The sequence below is a fragment of the Trichechus manatus genome, unplaced genomic scaffold (assembly GCF_000243295.1).
Source record: "Trichechus manatus latirostris isolate Lorelei unplaced genomic scaffold, TriManLat1.0 scaffold00046, whole genome shotgun sequence".
Lineage (NCBI taxonomy): Eukaryota > Metazoa > Chordata > Mammalia > Sirenia > Trichechidae > Trichechus > Trichechus manatus.
In genome coordinates this window covers 2,654,130-2,680,837 of record NW_004443982.1, presented here as the reverse complement: position 1 = coordinate 2,680,837, position 26,708 = coordinate 2,654,130, and the positions used below count along the sequence as shown (strand labels likewise).

The 26,708-nt window shown below is 40.3% G+C and overlaps 1 protein-coding gene across 7 annotated transcripts in view; it reads left to right on the top strand.

The window, feature by feature from the left end:
* The window catches only part of CCNB3 (cyclin B3), a 165,821-nt gene that overhangs the window by 95,704 nt on the left and 43,409 nt on the right, over nucleotides 1-26,708 (top strand). For 6 of the 7 annotated variants that reach the window (XM_023731851.1, XM_023731853.1, XM_023731852.1 and 3 more), the window contains 3 exons: nucleotides 11,791-14,713; nucleotides 16,221-16,319; nucleotides 17,542-17,634. In XM_023731851.1, the coding sequence (XP_023587619.1) occupies nucleotides 11,791-14,713; nucleotides 16,221-16,319; nucleotides 17,542-17,634 (3,115 nt within the window). The remainder of the gene's footprint in view (nucleotides 1-11,790; nucleotides 14,714-16,220; nucleotides 16,320-17,541; nucleotides 17,635-26,708) is intronic. The other variant, XM_023731850.1, reaches the window with a different exon arrangement.

The window sequence follows — 26,708 nt, the reverse complement described above, 5'->3', positions numbered from 1 at the left end:
TAGTTCATCCCCCATTTTATGATCTGATGTGAGCCGCCAATCAATTGAAGAGGGAATTTCCTTGGGAATATGGCCTGCATCCAGTACATATGGATGTTCTGGCAAAGCTCACATGCTGTGGATTCTGCATCCAACTCGTCATCCTCTGACCTATGGTTCTTGGGATGTGAGCCAGCAGCCTTCTGCCTGACCTGCAGATCTTGGGATTTGCCAGCTCCTGCAACCCCATGAGCCCGCAGCCTTCTGACTGACCTGCCGATTTTGGGTTCGTCAGCCCCTGTAACCATGTGAGTCAGGAGAAGCCTCCAGCCTGATGCCTGACCCACGGATTTGGGGCTTGCCAGCCTCCACAACTGTGTGAGCCATTTCCTTGACATAAATCTCTAAATATATTTATATATATATATACACACTTCACTGGTTTTTGCTCTTCTAGAGAACCCAGCTTAAAACAAAGACATACACCCACTCCTCACTTGTTGACATGGTTAGGTGCCAAAGACCAGGTTATTATGTGAAAATCAGCATTATGCAGAAATGGGAGATTTTTTTTTCCTGTTTTCAGACCATCCATTTGTCTAATTTTTTTTTTATTTAGAAAACATGATCATAGAAATAATAAAAGCTAAGATTTACTGGGGACCCTGGTGGTGCAGTGGTTAAGAGCTTGGCTGTTAACCAAAAGGTGGAGATTCAAATCCACCATCCTCTCCTTGGAAACCCTATGGGGTAGTTCTACTCTGTCGTATAGGGTTGCTGTGAGTCAGAACCGACTTGATGACAGCGGGTTTGGTTTTTGAGATTTACTGATATAGTCATCATTGTGACGAGTCCAGTTATAGATTATTCCTCTGAGGAGAAGGAGGCTTGGAGGAGACAAAGGTGGATAAAGCTGGGCTGTGTGACTGCAGGGTCCACGGCTTAACCACTTCACCTTCCTCCTGTGCTGAGTCAGAGCTTCCCTTGTGGAGCTACCTCCAAGGCTCCACCCTCACCCCTGCAAGCCCTGTGTTCACCATTCTGGAGCCTACTCTGCCCCCCTGGGCCTGATGAGTCACCGGGGCTCAGGTCTTCCTGCGAGGGCATTGGGAGCCTGGCCGTGCACCTAGCCCCACCGAGGCGGCGGAGGCTTCGGGCCCAGTTCGGCTCACTTTGAGATGTCATTAAACTTGTACGGTTTCTTCTAAACACCCTGTAGGATGCCTTTTTCTTTCATCGCTTCCCACCCCACAGCAATTTTGAGGTGGAGGGCCTCAGGCTGCATAAGAGCTAGGAACCTAGAACAGGTGTCTGCTGGCTTGGTGCTGCCTGTGCCTTTGTCTGTAGGCCATGGCCATGGACGAGGCCAGCCCTGCTCAGCAGCTGGACACAGTGCCCCTACCAGTAGGAGGGATTGGAGGGCATGGGGCAGTGCGGCCCAGCTTCCCAGAGGCCACCTGGAGACCATCTTCGAAGGATCTCAGGGAGGGAATGCTCTGCAGCTATTGCCGCCATGCCCGCCACCTCGTTAATGTGCAAAATAGTGAGACAGTAGATTTTTTTTTTACTATTGTTGTAAATGTTAAGTGTAAAATAATGAGATAGTCAATAAGTAAGGAGTAGGTGTATATATATTAGGAATGAATGTTCAAAAAAATCTAGATTACTACTTTAGGCATCAGGAAGCGGTTTAAAGATTTTAAGACAGAGGAGCAATATAATCAGATTTGAATTTTAGAAACATAATCCTGGGGATAGTAGCCAGTGAGAATTGATAGTAGGTTATATTGATAGGAGCCCTGGTGGCACAATGGTTAAGTGCTCGGCTGCTAACTGAAAGGTGGGCGGCTGGAACCCACCAGTGGCTCTGCAGGAGCAAAAACCTGAAAATCTGCTCCCAGAAAGACCGCAGCCCAGGAAACCCCATGGGGCAGTTCTACTCCATACTGTAGGATCACTATGAGTCAGAATAGACTCAACAGCACACAACAACAGGTTAAATTAATAAAAAAATAAAAATAAAAACATAATAATCCCTGTTACTATGCTAAAAGCAGAGCGCATCCCATAAACTACCATTATCTTTGGGTCCTCTTGAAAGGCTGCTGTTGTTGTCAGGTGCGGTTGACTCAGTTCCAACTTATTGCGACCCTACGTACAACAGAACTAAATGCTGCCCAGTCCTGCCCCATCCTCACAGATGTTGTTATGTTTGACCCATTGTTGCAGACACTGCATCAGTCCATCTTGTTGAGGATCTTCCTCTTTTTTGTCACCCTCTATTTTACCAAGCATGGATGTCCTTCTCCAGAGACTGGTCTTCCTAATAATGTCCAAAGTAAGTCAGATGAAGTCTTGCCACCCTTGCTTCTAGGGAGCATTCTGGCTGTACTTCTTCCAAGACAGGTTTGTTCGTTCTTTTGGCAGTTGTCTTAGTCATCTAGTGCTGCTATAACAGAAATACCACAAGTGGATGGTTTTAACGAAGAGAAGTTTATTTCTTCACAGTCAAAGTATGCTAAAAGTCCAAATTCAGGGCGTCAGCTCCAGGGGAAGGCTTTTTCTCTCTGTCGGCCTTCTTCTCTTCGGTTTTCCCCCGGACTAGGAGCTTCTCTGCGGAGGGACCCCGGTCCAAAGGACACGCTCTGCTCCCAGCACTGCTTTCTTGATGGTATGAGGTCCCCACTCTCAACTTGCTTCCCTTTCCTTTTATCTCTTACAAGAGATAAAAAGTGGTACAGGCCACACCCCAGGGAAACTCCCTTTACATTGGATCAGGGATGTGACCTGGGTTAGGGTGGTGTTACAATCCCACCGTAATCCTCTTTAATGTAAAATTACAATCACAAAATGGAGGACAACCACACAACACTGGGAATCATGGCCTAGCCAAATTGATACACATATTTTTTTGGGGACACGATTCAATCCATGACAGCAGTCCATGGTATATTCACTATTCTTTACCAACACCATAATTTAAATGCATTTATTCTTTGTTCTTATTCATTGTCCAGTATTAAACGAATAATTTCTTTTATAAGGATCAGCACAAAGCTAATTCCTATGAGGTGGAGGTTAAAGATGTCCCAAATGTCTAACTTTTCTAGGCTGCTGTACTACTCCATCATCTCTAACATCAACTACTCCCTCTTGCCTCAGTACTCTCCTTTGTGTTTTTGAGTTTCCTAATTCACTGTAACATCTCACAGAACTCACAAACCATATAAAGGAAATGGCTCAATGGTTGTGGAGGCTGACAAGTCCCAAATTCGTAGGTCAGGCATAGACTTCTCCCTGGCCCTCAGTCTCTGCCCAAAGGCACTCAGCTTTCTTGCTCCATGGGCTGGGAAGCCTACTGCGCCATCTCCTGCCAGTCTCTGCCATGTGTCTCTCCTTCTTTGGTGGTGGTGGGCTCTCCCTCTCTGCTCTAGAATTGGCTGTCTCTTAAGGCAAAACTGACCAATCCCATCGGTAGGCCACAATTACACTATCACACAATCACTTGGGTGAGAGTTACAAGACCATGGCTAGAAAGGCCACACACAAAAGTAATTAACTGCACTGCAGGCTACCCCCTGGCTTTTCTAGGCATGGTTCTTCCGTATTTGGAAGATAACTTCCCCCGCCCAATCATTATACCAGTCCAAAACAGTCATTAACAATTAGTCCTTCAGTAGGGCAAAGAGTCCAAAGGGTGAGTTTAGTCAGGTACCAGCTGTTCAGGTCTGCTTCAGGTTTCCATCTGATCTGGTCAGATTCTCCAAAAGTCATCTTCACCCTTTCTGGCCTCTGACAAAATTCAACTGAGAGAAGATTATTCCCTTGCTGAGTCCCTCTTGAGGTATCAGCATGATGTTAGGTTTCCTCCTCTGCATAATCCATTTATTCATTCCTTTACCTTTAGCTATTATTTCTCTTTCCTTCCTTTTGTCGTTTATTTTTGCCCAGATTTTTCCACCTTGGGAAGGAACATCAGGTTCAGCTGCTGTGCTAGTCCAGATTGCTGGTCACAAGGCCAGTTAGCAAGTGCTTCCCCTTCAGTCCACTCCCACTCATGTTGGGAAGGGTTACATAGGTACAACACTAGGGTGCTATCTCACCCACTAGGCAGTACGGCAGTATTCACTGTCAACCCCAATTTTGCCAGATGGGGGGAAAGTACAGTCCATCCCATCAGTCCCTTGGGAATTCTGGCATACAAGTTCAGGGTATAGTTACAGTCTCTTGCTTAAGGATCATCCTGGCTTCTGGCATCCACAGCTGCATCCCTGGTCCTGGAACCACAGCATCCGGCAGGAAAAAAAACAATTTTAGGTGACATGGGGAAGAACTGTACAGTGGCACCAGCATCCTCCCTCACCCCCTCTTCCCCAGATCCCCCAGAGAAACGGAAGAATCTGTCCAGTGGTAATCCTCCATTTGTCCCCCTCATGTTGAACGTAAGCAAACACTCGGGAAGATGTGTGAGCCAGCCTTTTATGCCTTTGTCTCCCTCTGCTTTGGATAACAAATGTTTCAACTGCTCATTCCAATTCTCTATCAAACCATTACTCTGAGGGTGGTGTGCAATGTGTTATGTCCATTTAATATGATGTTTCTTGGCCCATTGCTGCACCCTCTGGGCTGTAAAGTATGTTCCTTGGTCTGATGAAATATAACTTGGTGGCCTAAATTGGTACAGTATCTTTTGTTCCAGTCCCTTAATGGTATTTTTGATATTTGCCTCTGTCCCAGGATATGTAATACCCAGTCCAGAGTAAGTATCTATTCCTGTGAGGGCCCACATTTGGCCACCTGGTGCCACCGGTGTCATTGGTCCAATATAATCAACTTGCCAGCTATGTGCAGGGCCTTTTCCCCTGGGAATCTGCACCATTGCAATCTACAACCTCTGCCTTTCTTGCTGGGGGACAGAGCAGTCCTTACTGGCATTTTGTGCCTGAGAGGGTGCAAGGGGATTGTGTCTAGATTCAGCCCATCTCTGCATTACTTCAGCACCCCCTGTCCGCTCATTTCATGGACCCAAATTGGCCACCTCAAGTGAGCATACCAACAGGTCCATTTGCTGATTCCAATCGCCTTCCGATCCAGGAAGAAGGTTTTTCTGATGGGCATCGACATGCCCTACTGTGATGTGCCCTGTAAGTTTCCAGAGTGCTTTCCATATGTTCATGCCCCACACGTGTGTCCCCTTAATAGTCCAATTTTCCATCGCCCATTTGCCTGACCATATAGCCAGGCTGTTGGCCACTGCCCATGAATCGACAAAAATCCAAACATGTGGGCTCTCACCATTGCACAGTTCTTCCATCACAGCTAGGAAAACAGCATGCAGTTCAGCCCGTTGAGCTGACCTGTTTACCTTCTTCGATCAGTCTTTCCGTCTGCTGGTCATAATGCAGCAGCTTTCCACATCACATGTTGTCCATGTCCCCTGGAACTGCCATATGTAAACCCAGCAGCCTTCTGCTGATCAGCAGAAAGTTGTTCATAGGGCACTGTCCATGTAGCAATGGGCTCTGGTAGCTTCTCAGGTAGTTCTAGGGTAGGACCTATGGGAAAAGAGGCTACCTGCTTGTGGGTATGGTGTGTGCCTCTCTGCATTCCCTCAGTAGCTTGTTCTTGTATGAACTATTTCCATTTCATTATGGAACTATTTGGGGCACTGCCTTCCTTATTAGAGTGTTTTTCTGACGTCACCCAAGACATTATAGGTATTTCAGGTCTCATGATGATTTTATGTCCCTCTGTCATTGAGGCAGTCTCAATCAACACCCAACAACAGGCAAGTAACTGCCTTTTAAATGGCGTGTCTCATGCTGCAGCATCTGGAAACTTTCTAGTCCAAGAATCCCAGTGGTTGCCGTAGGGCAGCATTCTCAGGTTTTTGCCATAAGCTCCAGTCTGCATAAGCACGTGTGGCAGACACCTCCAAAATCATGTCTGAATGTGGACCATAAGGGCCTAAAGGCAGGGAAAGTGAAACCGCATTTTGTAATTCAGACATAGCCTGCTGTTGCTCTGGCCCCCATTCAAATGCAGTTTTCTCGCAAGTGGTTTTATGGATGGGGGCCAGCAATATTCCCAGAAGTGAAATATGTGTTCTCCAAAATCCAAATAAACCAACCAAACGTAGGGCCTCCTGCTTAGTCTTGGGGGTAGGTAGCGACAACAACTTATCCTTAGTTGCCTGTGGAATGTCACAGGTGGCTCCTGCCCAAGTTTTTCCCAAGAATTTCACTGTTTGGGCAGGGCTGTGGATTTTTGCTGGATTTATAAACCAGCCTCTGTTGGTCATGTGGGCCACCACTGTATGCAGATCAGCCCTAGCCTGTTCTTCAGTGTTGATATTAACATAATATTGTCAATGTAATTTTATCATTGTACGTGAGATCCACACCAAGTCCAAGTCTCTTCTAAACAAAACTATGACAGTAAGCTGGTGAATTCAGGTAACCCTGTGGCAATATAGTGAAAGTAAGCTGAGATCCTTCCCGTGTGAAAGCAAACTGCGTCTGGCTCTTTTCTGAGATTGGTATGGAGAAAAAGGCATTTGCAAGATCACTCACTGAGTACCAATCTCCGTTAGCCACCATTGATACCATGTTTGGAACAGCTGAAGCCACAAGTTGTTGTTGTTGTTAGGTGCCGTCGAGTCGGTTCCGACTCATAGCGACCCTATGCACAAAGCCACAGGTGGCACTATTTAGGCCTCAGTAGTCTACTGTCGGCCTCACTGAGCTATCTGCCTTTTACATGGGCCATGCAGGACTGTTATACAGAGAATTTGTTGGCACTGATACTCCAGCCTTTAGCATGTCTTTAATCAAGGCAGTAATCTCCTTTCATCCACCAGGTATCCTACACTGTTTCAAATTAACAACCTGAGTGGGAATTACAAGACCATGGCTAGAAAAGCCACACATAAAAGTAATTAATCACACCACAAGCATTCATATGGATATGAGGCAATTGAAAATACCATGGCTTGGGTCAGGTGTGGCTTAGTCCTCAAAGTGATATCTTTGCTTTTCAACACTTTAAAGAGGTCTTTTGCAGCAGATTTGCCCAGTGCAGTATGTCATTTGATTTCTTTTTTTTAATATATAGTTTTATTTATTATTGTTGAGAAATACACAGCAAAACATACACCAATTCAAATTTCTACATGTACCATTTAGTGACATTGATTATATTCTTTAAGTTGTGTAACCATTCTCACCCTCCTTTTCTGAGTTGTTTCTCCTGCATTAACATAAATTCACTGCCCCCTAAGATTCCTAACTAATCTTTTGAGTTGCTGTTGTCAATTTGATCCCATATAGGTAGTTCGTAGAAGAGTATAATACTTAGGGCAGACACTTTTTACTAGTTAAGCTAAACTATTACTTGGTTTTGAGAAGACTTCAGGGGATATTTTTTATTTAAAGTTTAAAGATTATCTCAGGGCAATAGTTTCAGGGGTTCATCCAACCTTCATGGCTCCAGGAAGTCTGGAGTCCATGAGAATTTGAAAATTTGTTCTGCATTTTCCCCGTTTTGATCAAGATTATTCTATGGAATCTTTGATCAGAATGTTCAGTAATGGTAGCCAGGCACCATCCAGTTCTTCTGGTCTCATTGCAAAGGAGACAGTTGTTCATGGAGGCAATTATCCACATATTTTATATCCTCCTCCTATTCCTGACCCTCTTTTCCTCTGTTGTTCCAGCAAATAGAGACCAACTGTTGTGCCTTGGATGGCCACTTGCAAGCTTTTAAGACCCCAGACAGTACTCATTGAACTAGGAGGTAGAACAGAGGCACTAAGCATGTTATTAGGCCAGTTAACTGGGATGTCCCATGAAACCATGACCCTAAACCTCCAAACCAAGAAACCAAATCCCATGATGTTTTTGGTGGTATATAATCAGCCTCAGCAGCTACTCTTTCTTTTTTTGTTGTAAATCTATCACACAACTTTTTCCAATTCAACTTTTTATAGCTGTACAACTTACTGATGGCAATTACAATAATCGGCTGTGCAATCCTACCCTTAGTCAATGCGATATTTCCATCACTATTAACCCCCTGTTTCCTCTCCTTCCCTTTGCTGGTAGCCACTAATAAATTTTGTTCTTTATACATTTGTATTTTCTCGTCTTTTATATAAGTGAGGTCATACAATATTCATCCTTATGTGACTGACTGACTTCACTCAGCATAGTATCTTCTAGCTCCATCCATATAGTAACATGTATCAAGACTTCATTTTTCTTATTGGCTGAGTAGTATTCCATTGTATGTACATACTACATTTTGTTTATCCATTCATCTGTTACGGGCATTTAAGTTGTTTCCATCTTTTGGCTATTGCGAATAATGCTGCAATGAACATTGGTGTACAAGTTTCTGAGTCTTTGCTTTCAAGTCTTTTGTGTATATGCCTAGGAGTGGAATTGCTGGATTAAATGGTAGTTCTATTTTTAGTTTTTTGAGGCACTGCCACACTGTTTTCCGTAACAGCTGTATTATCTTGCATTCCTATCAGCAGTGGGTGAGGGTTCCAATTTCCCCACATCCTCACCAACAGTTGTTGTTTTCTGTTTTTTTTTTTTTTAAATCTTAGCCATCCTAGTGGGAGTGATATAGTATCTCATTGTGGTTTGATTTGCATCTCCTTGTGGTTTTGATTTGCAAGTCCTCAGTGACTAATGATGTTAAGTATCTTTCATGTGTTTATTGGTCATTTGTGTATCTTTGGAGAAATGTCTATTCAGATCATTTACTGATTTTTAAAACTGTATTATTGATCTTTTTGTTATTGAGTTGTAAGTTCTTTCTATATTCTTGATACAGGTTTCTGGCTGGATATATGATTTGTAAATATTTTCATTCATTCTCTGTGTTGTCCTTTAATTTTCTTGATAGTGTCCTTTGAAGCATGAGTGGTTTTAATTTTGATGAAGTTCAGTTTATCTGTTTTTCTTTTGTTGCTTATGCTTTTGGTGTTGTATCTGAGAAACCATCGCCAAATCCAAGGTTACAAAGATTTACCCCTACATTTTCTTCTGAAAGTTTTATGTTTAGATATTTGATCAGTTTTTCATGTGGATATCCAGTTGTCCCAGCACCATTTGTTGAAAAGACTATTGTTTCCCCCACTTAATTGCTTTGGCACCCTTGTGAAAAATCAATTCACCCTAATTTAAATAAACTTGAAGGTTTATTTCTGGACCCTAAATTTAATTCTGTTTATGTATACATCTGTCTGTATACCAGTGTACACTGTCTTGATTACCGATGCTTTATAGTAAGTTTTGAAATTGAGAAGTATCACTTCTCCAAATTTGTTCTTCTTTTTCAAGATTGTTTTGGCTACTCTGGGTTCATTGCAATTCCATATAAATTTTAGAATCACCTTTTCCTTTTCTACAAATAGCCGGCTGGGATTCTTATAAAAATTGCCTTGAATCCGTAGATCAATTTGAAGAGTATTGTCATTTTAGCAGTATTAAGCCTTCCAATCTATGAACACGGGATATCTTTTCATTTATTTAGATCTTTTTTACTTTGTTTCAACATTGTTTTATAGCTTCAGAGTATAAGTTTTGTACTTCCTTTGTTAAATTTATTGCTAAGCATTTAATTACATTTAATGCTATTGTAAATATGGACTTGTTTCCTTAATTTCATATTCAGGTTGTTCATTGCAGATGTATAGAAATACAATTGATTTTTGTATCTTGCAACATTGAGCTCATTTATTTATTCTAATAGTTTTTGTATGGATTCTTTAAGATTTTCTGTATAGAAGATAATGTCATATGTGAGTAGAGATAATTTTACTTCTTCCTTTCCAATCTGGATGACTTTTATTTCATTTTCTTACCTAATTGCCCTGGCTGGAACTTCTAGTATGTTGTTGAATAGCATAGTATGTTGCTGAATAGTAGAGATGAAAGCAGTCATTTTGTCTTTTTCCTTATTTTGGGGAGAAGCATCATTTGTTTACCATTAAATATGCTAGCTCAGGGTTTTTCATGATGCCCTTTATCAGGTTGAGAAATCTCCTTTCTGTTCCTAGTTTGAAGAGTGTTTTTTTTTTCCCCCCATGAAAAAGGTGTTGTATTTTGTCAAATGCTTTTTCTGGATTTATTGAGATAATCCTGTGGTTTTTGTTTTTTATTTTATTGATATGGTATATTACATTATTTGATTTTTGGATGTTAAATCAACCTCAATTTCCTGGGAGAAATCCCACTGATTCATGGTGTATAATCCTTTTATATGTTGCTAGACTCTGTTTGCTGGTATTTTTTTTTGGGATTTTTGCATCTATATTCATAAGAGATATCAGTCTGTAGTTTTCTTGTAATGTCTTTGTCTGTTTTTGGTATCAGGATAATAGAGACCTCATAGAATAAGTTGGGAACTGTTCCCTCTTCCTCTTTTTTTTTGGAGAATTCATAAGGAATTGATATTAATTCTTCTTTAAATGTTTGATAGAATTCTCTTGTGAAACTCTGTGGGCCGGGACTTTCTTTGTGGGCAGTTTTTCGATTGCTGATTTAATTACTTTATTTGTTATAGATCTATTCAGATTTTCTATTTCTTCTTGGATCATTTTCAGTAGTTTGTGTCTTCCTAGGAATTTGTCCATTTCATCTAAATTATGTAATTTATTGATATACAATTAAGTATTAATTGTTTTATTAAGTGTTTTATGTATATTAATTTATTGAATCTTTATGGCAAGCCTATGAAGGAGGTACTGTTATAATCTCCATTTTATAGATGAAAAAACTGAGGCACAGAGAGTTAACTTGCCCAGGGTCACCCAGCCTGTAAGTGGAGGAGCCGGTATTTGAATCCAGACAGTCTAGTTCCAGAATGTATGCTCTTGATCATAACTGTACCATCTGAAGACCACCTACCTCCAAAAGTTTTCACCAGGAGGGACTTGGAATCTATCTGGTCATGCTAGGCCTTTTGAGGTACTTATTCTTATTCAGATTAGTAACTATACTTGGCTTTAATCCACTTCTTTTCTTATTCTGATTTCTAGTCTTCCAGTGATTTGGCCGTGATAGGTCAGTCACCCTAGTTGGACATGAAATCTTATTCAAAACAAAGGCTTGCATCTGAAATTTCTAAACAAATTTATTTTTTGGTTCTTTTATTATCTCCATTGAGAAGGAGTCTCCTAAATAGCTGCTTGTTACCGCCAGAGTGAAGGGAATGTGGTTAGATACTCTCAGTATTAATTGTCAGACCATCTTTTAAATAATTGCAAATCATGAGCCTTCAAACAATATTGATTTCAACCAGCATTTTACCAGCTGCCTGGTGCTGATAGATAAAGACTAATAAATGTAGTTAGTGAGGGAGACTGATACATAAGATGATAACTCATACAATGTAATAAATATTGTATGAGTTATATGCTTATATATACAAATACATACACTATATATACACATATACATGTAGACATATACACAGATGTGTATATATATATAAAAGTGTTTGTATATAAATAAAGGTAATAAAACATATGAGAAAGCATACATGAATTTCAGAAGAAAATTTTCAGAAGTGTAGGGACCTAGACCATGGAAACTATACAGCGTGCTATTTACTTGATTCACCGTGGCACCTATTGATTTTTACATTCTAATCTGTCTCTTGGACTTGAAGCCATTTCCCCTTCCATACCGTTAGTAAATATAGCAACAAAATGTCTCTTCTGTGCATATTTCCAATGAGATAGTAGGTGAGAATTCTAGGAATTACATTCTTCTTACCCAAGCATTGTCTTCTTTACAGGCATAAGCTGGAACCATTACCAGTCATAGCCTCTACCACCTCGGTATCAAACATTATGGAGGAACCGTTCATTCTCGAGATATCTACCATCTCCAAAACACCCACTACTGAGGGGGCATCTCTTTTCAAAAAGTTGTTAGTTTTAAAAGAGGATCCCACTACTGAGGAGACAACCCTCACCAAGAGACCATTATTTTTTAAAAAGTGCACAAATCAGGGGGAGATGCCCCTCTTGAAAAAGTCATTATCCTTGCATGAGGAGGCTGACAATGAAGATGAGTTTGTTATGGTGCCAATGACTTTAAGGAAGAAGCATAAAACTGAAGAGGCAGCCATCACCAAGAGGGCATTATCCTTAAAGAAGAAGATATGCACACATCAGGGGAAGCAGTCTTTCTGGGAGGAGTTGTTGGCCTTGCAGGAGAGAATCAACATTGAAGAGGAGTCCTTCTTTATGGAGCCAGTGAACTTTATGAAGAAGCCTAAAACTGAGGAGGCAACCCCCACCAAGAAGCTGTTATCTTTAAAAAAGAAGAAGCATAACACTCAGGGGAAGATGTCCTGCTTGAAGAAGCGACTAGTATTGCAGAAGATCACCTATGAAGAGAAGTCACTCTTTAAGGAGCCATTGTCCTTTAAGAAAAAGCCTACCGCTGAGGAATTCCTCTTCCAGGACCCATCTGCATTACAAGAGAAGCACACCACTGAGGGGGACATGTCCGTCTTGAAGAAGTCCTTGGTCTTACAAAAGACTCCCATTGAGGAGGAGTCACTTTTTAAGGAGCCTTTGGCTTTTAAGAGGTGCACCGTTGAGGCAGCAACCCTCACCATGAAACCATCATCTTTAAAGAATAAGTGCACTACTCAAGGAAAGATGTCCCACTTGAAGAAACCACTAATACTGCAGAAGATCATCTCTGAAGAAAAGTCAGTCATTGAGGAGCCATTGTTTTTTAAGAACAAGCCTATCATTGAGGAGTCCCTTTTCCAGCAGCCATCTGCATTGCAAGAGAAGCAGACCACTCAGGGGGAAGGGTCCATCTTGAAGAAGCCGTGGGCATCCCAGGAGAATATTGATAGTGAAAATTTCTTTGTTATGAAGCCAGATTCCTTTAGGAAGAAACATACCACCACGGAGGCAACCCCCACCAAGAAGCTGTTGTCGTTAAAAAAGAAAAAGTACACCACTCAGGGGAAGATACCCATCTGGCAAGAATTGTTGGACTTGCAGGATATGTTTGTCAAAGAAAAGGATTCCTTCTTTATGGAGCTGATGTTATTTAGGAAGAATCCCACAACTGAGGAGACAACCATCACCAAGACACCATCATATTTAAAGAAGAAACAAATCACTCAGGGGAAGATGTTCTTAAAGAAGCCACTAGTGTTGCACAAGACTGCCTCTGAAGAGGAGTCACTCTTTAAGAAGCCATTGTCCTTTAAGAAAGAGCCTACAACTGAGGAGGAGTCCCTCTTCCAGGATCCATCTGCATTGCAAGAGAAGCACACCTTTCTGGAGGAGGTGTCTCTCTCAGAGAAACAATTGGCCTTGCAGGAGAAAACAACCAGTGAAGAAGAATCATATATTAAGGAACCATCGACCTTGAAGGAGAAGCCAACCATCGAGGAGGAATTCCTCTTTCAGGAGCCATTTTTATTACATGAGAAACTTAGCAACAAAAACGAGTCTCTCTTCCAGAAGGTTTTGTTCTTGCAGGAGAAGACTGCTATCAAAGAGGAGTCCTTGAAGAAGCTGTTGGCCTTACAAGAGGAGATCACCTCTGAAGAGGAGTTCCTAATTAAGGAGCCATTAGCTATGGAGGAAAAGTCCACCATGGTGGAGGAATTTCTCTTCCACAAACCGTTATCATTACAAAATAATTCTACCAACAAAGAAGACTCACTCTTCCTGCAACCAGTGGCTTTGCCTGAGAAAACTGACACCAAAGAGAAATCCTTCTTGCAGAAACTGTTGACCTTGCAGGAGAAAACCACCACTGAAGAGATGTCCCTTTTTAAGACACCATTGGACCTCAAGAAAGAGCCTTCTGATGAGGTGGCAACAAGCATAGAGAGGCAATTATCTTTAAAGAAGAAGCCCACTGCTCAGGGGGAAGTGTTTCTCTTAAAGAATTGGTTGGTCTTACAAGAGAACACCACCAATGACGAGAAGTCTTTTCCTAAGCAGCCAAAGGCCTTCCAAGAGATACCCAGCATTGAGAAGGAGGCCCTCTTCAAGGAGCCTTTGATCTTGCAGGATAATCCCAGCATTGAGGAGGCAATCCTTAAGGAGCCCTTGGACTTGCAGGCGAAGCCCACTTTTGAGAAGGAATCCCTACTCAAAGAGACCACTATTTATACAGAGGCTCACTTCAAGGAGCCCCTGACGTTACAGGAGAAGCCCAGCATTGAGAAGGAAGCCCTCCTCAAGGATCTCACTATTGACAAAGAGGCTTACTTCAAAGAGCACTTGGCCTTGCAGGCGAAGCCCAGCATTGAGAAGGTGGCCCTCTCCAAGAAGCCATTGACCTTGCAGGAGAAGCCCATCATTGAGAAGGGGGCCCTCTTCAAGGAGGCTTTGGCCTTGCAGGAGAAGCCTGCTATCAGTGAGGCATTCTTTTCCAAGGACATATTAGCTTTGAATGAGAAACCCACCACTGCGGAGGAGTTTTCCTTCAAGGAGTCTTTGCCCTTGCAAGAAAATCCCACCACCAAGGAAGACATCTTTCTCAAAGCACTCTTGACCTTCCAAGTTGAGACAAACCCACGTATGTCCAGCACTGCCACTGAATCCAGAACAGGCGAGTCCAGCACTGCCACCATGTCCAGTGTGGGCAAGTCCAGTACTCCCAGCAAGTTCAGTGTGTGTGAATCCAGTTCTAATAAATCTTTCTCACCTCAGGGCAAGAGAACACAGAAAGAGGTATTCTCTCTTTTTCTGTACCTTAAATTAGGTGAAGTATTCTTTGTTGTTCTGGAGGTGGATGCTAGCAAAGAGATTTTTTTGCTTTCCTAAGCAATTGAACTATATATAGTAAGTTATGGGAGGTCTCTCTACCCAGCAACAGAGTGGATATTTCTTGGGTTTACTTATGGTTCTATCTAATGGTGGATAATATGGAATCATCGCTTCTCACCTTTTGCAAACTGAGGTTACCCACTATATGGGATAAATTTACCAGGATTTTTGGCATTTTTCTCTTAAGTTTGTTTTGAAGAAGTTTTTTACTCCTGATTGGCATAGAACTTACTCCAGAAATATCCTTAATGGCTCTTTTATTACCTCCATTGAGAAAGAGTCTCCTAAATAGCTGCTTGTTACCTCCAGAGTGAAGGGAATGTGGTTAGATACCCTCAGTATTAATTGTCAGACCATCTCTTAAATAATTGCAAATCATGAGTCTTCAAACAATATTAATTTCAACCAGCATTTTACCAGCTGCCTGGTGCTGATAAAGACTAATAAATGTAGTTAGTGAGGGAGACTGATACATAAGATGATAACTCATACAATGTAATAAATATTATATGAGTTATATGCTTATATATACAAATACATACGATATATATACACATATGCATGTAGACATATACACAAACGTATATATTTATATATATATATATATGGGCGTTCTAGTATTGGTTAGAAAATTTTATTCAGGAAACTGCCTGAATAAAATCTTCATCACAGTGGGCTTCAGTCTAAGGTGGGTAAAGTTCAAAGGGGCATCTCCCAAGAAGGTAGTCTTTAAGTTGTAAATTAGTAGAATGAGGGGATGAGATTTGGCACCCAGGAGAAATACCCCTGTGGTAGGCAAAACAACCTTGGCAAAGGGAGGGAGGAGAAGGCTACTGAGAAGATGAATTGGGTCAGGTCAAAGCATTGGGACATAAGAAGGACTTAAGAAGACAGGAGCCATGGTGGCGCAGAGGTTAAAGCACTCGGTTGCTAACCGAAAGGTTGGTGGTTTGAATCCACCAGCCGCTCCGCAGGAGAAAGATGTGTCAGTCTGCTTCTTGTAAAGACTACAGCCTTGGAAACCCTATGGGGCAGTTCTACTTTGTCCTATAGGGTCTCTGTGAATCAGAATTGACTCGATGGCAGTGGGCAAGAAGACAGTTGACATAAACTGAAATAGTAAAACAAGAATGTCTTTCTTGAAGAGTCTTGAGCTTGCTGTAAAAAGGGTGCCTGGTTCTTAGGGCAGAATAGGCATGTACAAGGAGGACTAGGTAGGTATTCCTTGATCACTAGATAGTATAAGGATTGCAGGGCCAAGGGATGCTCTGTTACGATCCAGGATGTATGAAGCTGGAGGAACCTTAGCAGAAGAAAAAAGTGGGGAGAAAGATGTCATCCTTGATGTACATGTGCTAAGCCTTCCTTGGAATCTTTCTTCTCCTAATATGTCTTTTTGGTGATTTCCAAGCAGATGACCTCACTAGAGGATATTGACAAGGACCACAGTGATCCATTTTTCAACTCAATATATGCCAAGGATATATTCAGTTACATGAAGGAGAGAGAGGTATGTAGGTGACTTGGAGAGCCAGTGCTTTCTGGTTCTCATTTCTTTGTCACTTCATCTCCTTCAGCATGCAAATTGAGAGAGAAGGTAATAATAATGATGAAAATAATAATAGCAACAGCTAACATCTACTGGTAACTTACTGTGAGTTGGATATTGTGCTAAGGGATTTATAGACATTATTTTGTTTAATTCTCCCAATAACTTCATGATGGTAGATATTCCTGTTATCTCTCTTTTACAGATAAGGGAAACTGCCCAAAGTCACACAACTAATATGTGGTGGAGCTGGGATTTGGACTAAAGTCTAATTACCTTGAAGACTATAAGACTGTACCTCTACTGAGGAGGCAATATCTGACACAAAAATGGTCAGGTGGCCTCTTTCTGAGTGGCTGCTGTCAGAGATCTTCTTTTTCCTTCTCTATGCAAGTTTCTGGCATCATATGTAAAATCATACCCTTTGTTTCAACTCTCCAACCTAGTGAAATTTTCTTTCTCTTTTGAATCTGCCAATCTGCTTTACCACTAATATTCATCAATTCCAAATTTTCTTCTGTCTCTCTTAATGGAACAGATGGGACCAAGTCTAACTGCCAGTCAGAATTTTAGCAAGCCATGTATATAAGAAAAGAGAGTGGATATCTAGTCTTTAGAGAGAGAGCAATTATCTGTCTGACTCCAGAGCCCTTGCTTTTTCTAGTATACTTTGGAGGAAGTAAGAGGCAACTTTGCTATTCTAAAAATGTGGGCCTTAGCTCAGCAGTATGGGTTTCACTTGGGATCTTGTTAGAAATGCAGAAACCTAGTGCCACCCCAGACCTTCTATATCAGAATCTGCATTTTTACAAGATCCCCAAGTGGTGCATATGCATGTTAAAGTTTGGGAAGCACTTCTGTACAAAGCATAATACTATACTTTAGATTGCATTGCAAAGAAGGGACAGAACCTTTTTGGCATTCATTCATAGCCATAGGTGTGTACCTGCTCATATTCCCTCTGGACTTCTCAATATTCACTCTGGCACTTGAATACCATGTGTGTCTATTTCCCAAGGATAACTGAAACATGTCTGAAAAAAATACTTTGATCTTGTCCCTGTCTGGCACCAGCTGGAAATAATGAGTTAGCATCACGAAGGAGAAGTTAGTTATGTTAAGTTACAGTTTTCAAACTCCTAGAAGAGTTTATTCATTAACATTCCTTTCTCATTCCTCCCAGGAAAAATTCATACTTAAAAAATACATGAACAGACAAACTGACATCAACAGTGACATGAGGGCCATTCTTGTGGACTGGTTGGTGGAGGTACAGGTAAGACTGACAACTGCTGCCTTAAGGAATTAGAATTCGTTTTATGAGTTTTTCATTCAGTACCTCCAGTTGCCAAACATGGTAAGCATTTGCTGAGTATAAGAGAGCTGAATAAGCCATGATTTCTGCCTTCAAGGTTTATAATCTAGGGGGCAAGATTTTTATAACTTAAATTTTTATATTTTTATATAATCAGACAGTAAACTTGACAATTTTTGGTATATATATCTATGATTTTTTAAAACATTTGTTTTGAAATAATAGATACACAAGAAGTTTCAAAAAATAGTACAAAGAGGTCCTGTGTACCCTTCACCCAGTTTCCTCCAATAGTAACATCTTGCGTGACTGTAGTATACTATCACAATCAGGAAATTGACAGTAGTATAATCCACAGACCTTACTTAGATTTCACCAGTTTTACATGGAATCATTTGTGTGTGTGTGTGTATGTATGTGTTTAGTCCATGCAATTTTATCATGTGTATATTTGTGTGATCAACATTACGCAGTTAAGATACAGAATTTTCCATCACCACAGGGATCCCTTGTGTTACTCTTTTATAGCCACAGCCACCTCCCTCCTGCACCTCCCCATCCATGGCAACAACTTATTTGTCCTCCATCTCTATAATTTTGTCATGTCACAAATGTAATATTAATGGAATTATACAGTATGTAACCTTTTGAGATTGACTTTTTTTATTCATCGTAATTCCCTTTAGATCCATCTAAGTTGTTGCATGTATCTAGTTAGTTCCTTTTTATTGCTGAGTAGTATCTGTACCATGGTATGGATGCACCAGTTTGTTTACCCATTCACCTGTGGAAGGACATTTCGTTTGTTTCCAGTTTTTGATGACTATGAGAAGAATTGCTATAAACATTCAATTAAAGATTTTTATGTAAATGTAAATTTTTGATACCAATATTAATATCCAGGAGTGGGAATGCTGGGTCATGTAAGTGTATGTTTAACTTAATGAGAAACTGTCAAACTTTTCCAGAGTAGCTGCATCATCTTATGTTTTCACCAGCAGTGTATGAGAGTTCCAATTGCTCTGCATCCTTGCTAGCACTTGATATTGTGCTTTTTATGTTTTAGCCATTCTAATAGGTGATACAGGAATCTTATTGTGGTTTTAGTTTGCATTTCCTCAACGGCTAATGATGTTGAATATCATACTTGTTTGTCATCCGTATATCCTTTTGGAGATGTCTGTTTAAGTCTTTTACCTGTTTTTAAATTGGATTGTTTATTTTATGAGTGTCAAGTTATGAGAGTTCTTTACATATTTTGGATACAAATCCTTTGATATGTGACTTACAAATATATTATCCCATTCTGTAGTTAGGTTTCTTTTTATTTATTATACTTTAGATGAAGGTTTATAGAGCAAATTAGTTTCTCGTTAAACAAATAATACACATATTGTTTTGTGACATTGGTTGCCAACCCCACGACATGTCAACACTATCTCCTTCTCAAAGTTGGGTTCCCCGTTACCAGCTTTCCTGTCCCCTTCTGCCTTCTCATCCCTGCCCCTGAGCCAGTGTGCCCGTTTAGTCTCATTTTGTTTTATGGGCCTGTCTAATCTTTGGCTGAAGGGTGAACCTCAGGAGTGACTTCAGTACTGAGCTAAAAGGGTGTCTGGGAGCCATACTGGTGGGGTTTCTCTGGTCTCTGTCAGACCTGTAAGTCTGGTCTTTTTTTTTTGTGGGTTTGAATTTTATTCTACATTTGTCTCTAGCTCTGTCCAGGACCCTCTATTGTGATCCCTGTCAAAGCAGTAGGTGTTGGTAGCCGGGCACCATCTAGTTGTGCTAGACTCAGTCTGGTGGAGGCTGTGGTAGTTGTGGTCCACTAGTCCTTTGGACTAATCTTTCCCTTTTGTCTTTGGTTTTCTTCATTCTCCCTTGCTCCAGACGAGATGGGACGAGTGGAGTATCTTAGGTGGCTGCTCAGAAGCTTTTAAGACCCCAGACAAAACTCACCAAAGCAGGATGTGTAGAACATTTTCTTTATAAACTATGCTATGCCAATTGAGCTAGAAGTCCCCCGAGACCATGTTCCCTAGCCCTCAGTCCGATAATTTGGCCTCTCAGGGAGTTTGGATGTATCTATGAAGCTTCCATGACCTTGACTTGGTCAAGTTGTGCTGACTTTCCCAAAATTGTGTATTGTATTACCCTTCACCAAAGTTACAACTTATCTATCGTCTAGTTAGTGTTTTTCCCTTCCTACCGCTTCCCTCCCTCGTAACCATCAAAGATTGTTTCTTTCTCTGTGTAAACCTTTTCATGAGTTTTTATAATAGTGGTCTCAGACAGTATTTGTCCTTTTGTGATTGGCTTATTTCACTCAGCATAATGCCTTCCAGATTCATCCATGTTGTGAGATGTTTTGCAGATTCATCATTGTCCTTTATTGTTGTGTTATCTTCTGTTGTGTATATGTACCATAGTTTGTTTATCCATTCATCTGTTGATGGGCACTTAGGTTGTTTCCGTCTTTTTGCTATTGTGAATAATGCTGCAATGCACATGTCTATTCATGTGATGGCTCTTATTTCTCTTGGATCATATGGTATTTCTATTTCTAGCTTTCTAAGGAAGCGCCATGTCATTTCCCAAAATGGTTGTACCATTTTACATTCCCACCAGCAGTGCATAAGAGTTCCAAGCTTCCCCCAACCTTTCCAACATTGGTTATTTTCTGTTTTTGTGATTCATGCCAGTGATGTTGGAGTGAGAATTGTATCTCATTGTCGTTTTGATTTGCATTTATCTAATGGCTAGTGATGGAGAGCATTTCCTCATGTATCTGTTAGCTGCCTGAATGTCTTCTTTGGTGAAGTGACTGTTTATATCCTTTGCCCATTTTTTAATTGAATTATTTTTCTTTTTGTTTAGAGGGTTGGATTTTCCTATAGATTTTAGAGATTAGACCTTTGTCAGATTTGTCATAGCCAATTTTTTTTTCCCAGTCCATAGGTTCTCTACATACTCTTTTGGTGAAATCTTTTGATGAGCATAAGTGTTTAATTTTTAGAAGATCCCAGTTAACTAGCTTATCTTTTGGTGTTTGTGTATTGTTAGTTATAGTTTGTATATAATTTATGCCCTTTATTAGGGCCTATGGCGTTGACTCTATTTTTCTTCTATGATCTTTATATTTTTTGGTTTTATATTTGGGTCTTTGATCCATTTTGAATTAGTTTTTGTGTATGGTATGAGGTATGGATCCTATTTCATTTTTTTACAGCACCATTTTGCCAGCACCATTTGTTAATAAGACTGTCTTTTCCCCCATTTAATGCTGTTTGGGCCTTTGTCAAAGATCAGGTGACCATAGGTGGATGGATTTATATCTGGGTTCTCAATTCTGTTCCATTGGTCAATGTGTCTGTCATTATACCAATACCAGGCTGTTTTGAATACCGTAGCTGTATAGTAGGTTCTGAGGTCAGGTAGTGTGAATCCTCCTACTTTATTCTTTTTCTTCAATAGTGATTTACTTATCTGGGGCCTCTTTCCTTTCCATATAAAGTTAATGATCAGTTTTTCCATCTTGTTAACAAGAATGCTGTTGGTATTCGGATCGAGATTACACTGTATGTGTAGATTGCTTTGGGTAGAATTGACATTTTCATAATGTTGAGTCTACCTGTCCGTGAGCATGGTATGTTTTTCCATTTATGTAGGTGTCGTTTGGTTTCCTGCAGTAATGTTTTGTAGTTTTCTTTGTATAGGTCTTTCACCTCCCTGGTTAGATTTATTCCTAAGTATTTTATTTTTTTAGAAGCTGTTATAAATGGTGTTGCTTTGCTGATTTCCTTTTCATAGTTCTCTTTACTGGTGTATAGGAATCCAACTGATTTTTGTATGTTTATCTTGTATCCTTCCACTGTGCTGAATCTTTCTATTAGTTCCAGTAGTTTTCTTGTGGAGTCCTTTGGGTTCTCTATGTACAGCATCATATCATCTTCAGATATGGATAATTTTACTTCTTCCTTACCAATTTGGTTGCCCTTTTTTTTCTTTTTCTTGCCTTATTGCTCTAGCTAGGACTTCCAGCACAATGTTAAAAAGGAGTGGTGATAAAGGGCATCCCTATCTTGTTGTCATTCTCAGGGGGGAGTATTTCCAGCTTCTCTCTGTTAAGAATGATATTGGCTGTTGGTTTTGTATAATAGCCCTTTATTATGTTGAGGAATTTCCCTTCCATATCTGTTTTATTGAGAGTTTTTATCAGAAATGGGTGTTGGATTTTATCGAATGTCTTTTCTGTGTCAATTGAAATGATCATGTGATTCTTCTGTTTTATTTATGTGGTAGATTACATTGATTGATCTTCTAATGTTGAACCATCTTTGCATACCTGGTATGAATCCCACTTGATCGTGTTGTATTATTTTTTTAATATGATGCTGAGTGCTATTGGCTAGAATTTTGTTGAGAATTTTTGCATCTGTATTCATGAGAGATATTGGTTTGTAACTTTCTTTGTGGTGGTGTTTCCTGGTTTTGGTATCAGGGTTATGCTGACTTCATAGAATGAATTAATAAGTATCCCTTCCTTTTCTATGTTCTGAAATAGTTTGAGTAGTACTGGTGCAGGCTTTTGTTTGAATGTTTGGTAGAATTCTCCAGTGAAGCCATCTGGGCCAAGGCTTTTTTTTGTTGGGATTTTTTAAATTACCTTTTCAGTCTTTCCCTTGTTATGGGTCTGTTCTGATTTTGACCTTAGTTTGTGTTAGTTTAGGTAGTTAGCATGTTTCTAGAAACTGTCCATTTCCTTTAGGTTTTCAAATTTGTTGGAGTACAGTTTTTCATAGTACTCTGTTATGACCATTTTATTTCAGTAGGGTCTGTTGTAACATACCCCATTTCATTTCTTTTTTGGGTTATTTGTGTCCTCTCTTGTTTTTCTTTTATCAATTTGGCCAATATGTCGATTTTGTTGATCCTTTCAAAGAACCAACTTTCAGTTTTGTTGATTCTTTCTATTGTTTTTCTGTTCTCTATTTCATTTGTTTCTGCTCTGATCTTTACTATTTCGTTTCTTCCCATGGTTGTGGGCTTTTTTTGCTGTTCTCTTTCTATTTGTTTGAGTTGTGTAGCTAATGTTTTGATTTGATCCATTTCTTCTTTTTTGATGTGTGCATCTATTGCTATAAATTGACCTCTGAGCACTGCCTTTGCTGTGTCCCACATGTTTTGGTATGATGTGGTTTCCTTCTTGTTTAATTCTAGGAAATTTTTTATTCCATCTTTGATTTCTTCTATTACCCACTGGTTTTTAAGCAAAGTATTATTCAGTTTCCTTGTATTTGATTTTTTTCCTTACTCTTCCGGTTATTAATTTCTACTTTCATGGTGTTATGATCAGAGAAGATACTTTGTATTATCTCATTGTTTTGGATTTTGTTGAGGATTGCTTTATGGCCTAAGATGTGGTCTATTCTGGAGAATGTTCCATGTGCATTGGAAAAGAATGTGTACTTTGCTGCTGTTGGGTGGAGTGTCCTGTATACGTCTATGAGGTCAAGTTGTTTGATTGTGGCCTTTAGATCTTCTGTATCTTTGTTGAGTTTCTTTCTAGATGTTCTGTCTTTATGGAGAGTGATGTGCTGAAGTCTCTTGCTATTATTGTGGAACTGTCAGTTTCAGTGCTGTTAGAGTTTGTTTTATGTATTTTGGAGCCCTGTCACTGGGTGCATAGGTATTTATTATGGTTCTGTCCTCATGGTGGATTGTCCCTTTAATCATTATATAATGTCCTTCCTTGTCTTTTATGGTGGATTATGTTTTAAATTCTATTTTATCTGAGATTTGTATTGCCACTCCTGCTCTTTTTTGGTTCCTGTTGGCTTGATATATTTATTACATCCTTTGATTCTAATATATTTATGTGTTTGTTTCTAAGGTGTGTCTTGTAGACAGTATATTGATGGGTTCTGTTTCTTTATCCATTCTGTCACTCTCTGTCTCTTTATGGGTGCATTTAAGCCATTTACGTTCAGTGTGATTATTGATAGGTGTGAGTTTATTGCTGTCATTTTGTAGTTTTTTTTTTGTGGTGCTGATGTTTTCTTTTTTCCTCTTACTCTTCTATGCTGAATTCCTTTTGTTTATGGATTTTTTTGTTTCTTTTTTTTTAGATTTTGCGTTTACTGAGACTTTATGTTTTTCTTCTTTTTTGATGAGTAGATTTGTTAACTTTCTTTGTGGTTACCTTGAAATTTCCCCTATCTTCCTACGTTTAAACCAGTCCTTTATTACTTGATATTGCCATGACTTCCTCTCCATTTGAAAGTTCTATACCTACACCATTTATTCCCTCTTTTATTGTTCTGATGTTGTCGCCCTTTACAGATTGACTTGTCTGGTTCCCTGTTGTAGATCTTTTAGTTTTGTTTTACCCTTGAGAGTTCATTATCTAGGTTGGTATCTGGCTGATGCTGTCTTATGTGCTAGATTCAGTTTGTTGTCTGATGTTGTTGGTTCTCTAACTAGAGGACTCCCTTTAATGATTCTTGTAAGTTTAGTTAGGGTTTTACATGTTCCCTTAATTTCTCTTTATTTGGAAATATCCTAATTTTGCCATCATATTTGAGCGAGAGTTTTGCAGGATATGTTATTCTTGGTTGTCAGTTTTCTTCTTTCCAGATTTTATACATGTCATCCCATTGCCTTCTTGGCTTCATGGTTTTTTCCAGGTGATCAGAGATTAGTCTTATTGTTTCCCACTTGTATGTGACTTCTTGTTTTTCTCAAGCTGCTCTCTGGATTCTTTATTTGTCTTTGGTTTTAGCAAGTGTGATTATGATACGTCTTGTGCTTTTCTTTTGGGGTCTATCCTGTATGTGGTTCGTTGAATATTTTGAATGGTTGGCTTTTCATCTTTCATGATATTAGAGAAGTTTTCTGTCAGCAAATCTTCAGTGATTCTATGTCTTCCGTTTTCTCCTCCTGTTCTGGAACTCTGATCACACGCAGATTTTGCTTTTGATTGTATCCCACATCGTTCTTAGTGTTTGTTCGTTTTTCTTCCTTCCTTTTCTCTGATTTTTCCTCAAACAAAATGGTATACGAGGATTTCTCTTCAATTTCGCAGATCCTGTCTTCTGTTGTTTCAAATTTGCTTCTAAAACCTTCTATTGCACTGTCCATTTCTGAAATCTTGTTGTTTTATCTTTTGGATTTCTAACTGTTATTTTTTTAATGATTTCTAGTTGTTTATGTATTTTGACATTTTGCTCTTCTATTGTTTTCCTGAATTTTTCCATTGTTTTGTCTGTATTTTCAGTGATTTTTTTCCTGTTTTTTCCTTATTTTGTCTGTGTTTTCCTTCATCTGTTGTATAACCCTGAATATTAGAGTTTTGAATTCCTTATCAGGTAGTCCCAGTGCCTTTTCTTCTAGCAGAAGGTCATCTGGTGTTTTATTTTGTTCGCTTTCTGGAGCCATCCTCTCCTGTTGTTTTATATGTTTTGATATTGTATGCTATGTTCTGGACATTCAGGAATTATTTTCTTCATTTATTGATTATAGATTTGATTGTTTCATCTTGCTATTTTGTTTTATTTGGCTATGTCTGGGCAGATGAGCTGGGTGTGTTTTGCTGCTTCCTTGACTGTGGGCACAATAGTTCTCACCACCTTGTCGAGGTGGGCAGGTCCGGTCACTTAGCTATGTTGCAGCAGGGCAGGTCCAACGAGGGTGGAGGGGCAGGGATGACCAGTTTGCAGCACAAACTGGGGCGATGGCACAGTGGGGCTGGGGGGCAGTGCGGGGCAGGGTCCAGGGTACCATGTCAGTACTGCTCGGAGCCGTGGCACTCGAAGCATGGTACACATAGGCAGGAGGAAAGGAGAGGATGTGATGTGCAGAGCTAAGTGGGCGGGTGAAAGAAGAAAAAGGAGAGAGAGAAACAAAAGCAAACAATGAAGTAAAAATATAAATAAAAATTAAATAAAATGGTGGTGCAGTAGGATTTGGCAGGTGGGGGCGGGGCAGACCTGGCGTGGCCACGTACTGCTGGCTGTTCAGCTGAGTGGTGTGGCTCGGCCTGTCAAGAAGGGTTGTGGGTGGCGCACGGGGCTAGGTGGGTAGGGGAAAGGAAAGAGGGGAAAGAGTGAGAAGAAGCCAACAATCAAACAAACAATAAATAAATAAATAAAACCAACAACAATAACAAAAAATATAGTGGTGGGGAAGCTGGCAGCTGGGGGTGGGGCAGAATTGAAGTGGCAGCGAGCTGATGTCTCTTGCACCGTGGCACAGCATGGCCCTTCAGAAAGGGGCAGAGGCAGTGTAGGGCCTAGGTGGGAGGGAGAAGGAAAAGGAAAAGGAGAAAGATAAAGGAAATAAAAAATATGGTGCTGACGGAGCCGGCCTGTTGGGGTGGCACAGAAGCGGGGAGGCCGTGTGCCAGAGGCTCTTGAGCCAAGTGGTACAACACAGCCTGCCAAGAAGTTGGGGATGGTGCAGGGGGCTGGGTAGATGGGAGAAAGGAAAGGAAGGAAGAGAGAGAGAGAAGAAATGATAAGAAAATAAATAAATAAAATGGAACTGAGGGAGCTGATAGGTGATGGCAGCGCAGACGAGGGGAGGCCACACGCAGTGGCTCTCTAACCAAGATTTGCAGCACGACCCCCCCAAGAAGGGGCAGGGGTGGTGCATGCACATGGCTGGGTGGGTGGGAGAAAGGGAAGGAAGGAAAGGAGAGAGAGAGAAGAAACAGAAAAAAAGAAAAAAAAGAACAAAGCAAATGTCTTAGTCATCTAGTGCTGCTATAACAGAAATACCACAAGTGGACGGCTTTAACAAAGAGAAATTTATTTCTTCACAATCAAGTAGGCTAAAAGTCCAAATTCAGGGTGTCAGCTCCAGAGGAAGGCTTTCTCTCGGCCTTCTCATCAGTGTTCCCCTGGACTAGGAGCTTCTCGGCGCAGGGACCCCGGTCCAAAGGACACGCTCTGCTCCTGGCACTGCTTTCTTTTTTTTTTTCTTTTTAATTTTATTTTTTTTATTGTACTTCAGGTGAAGGCTTACAGAACCAATAGTTT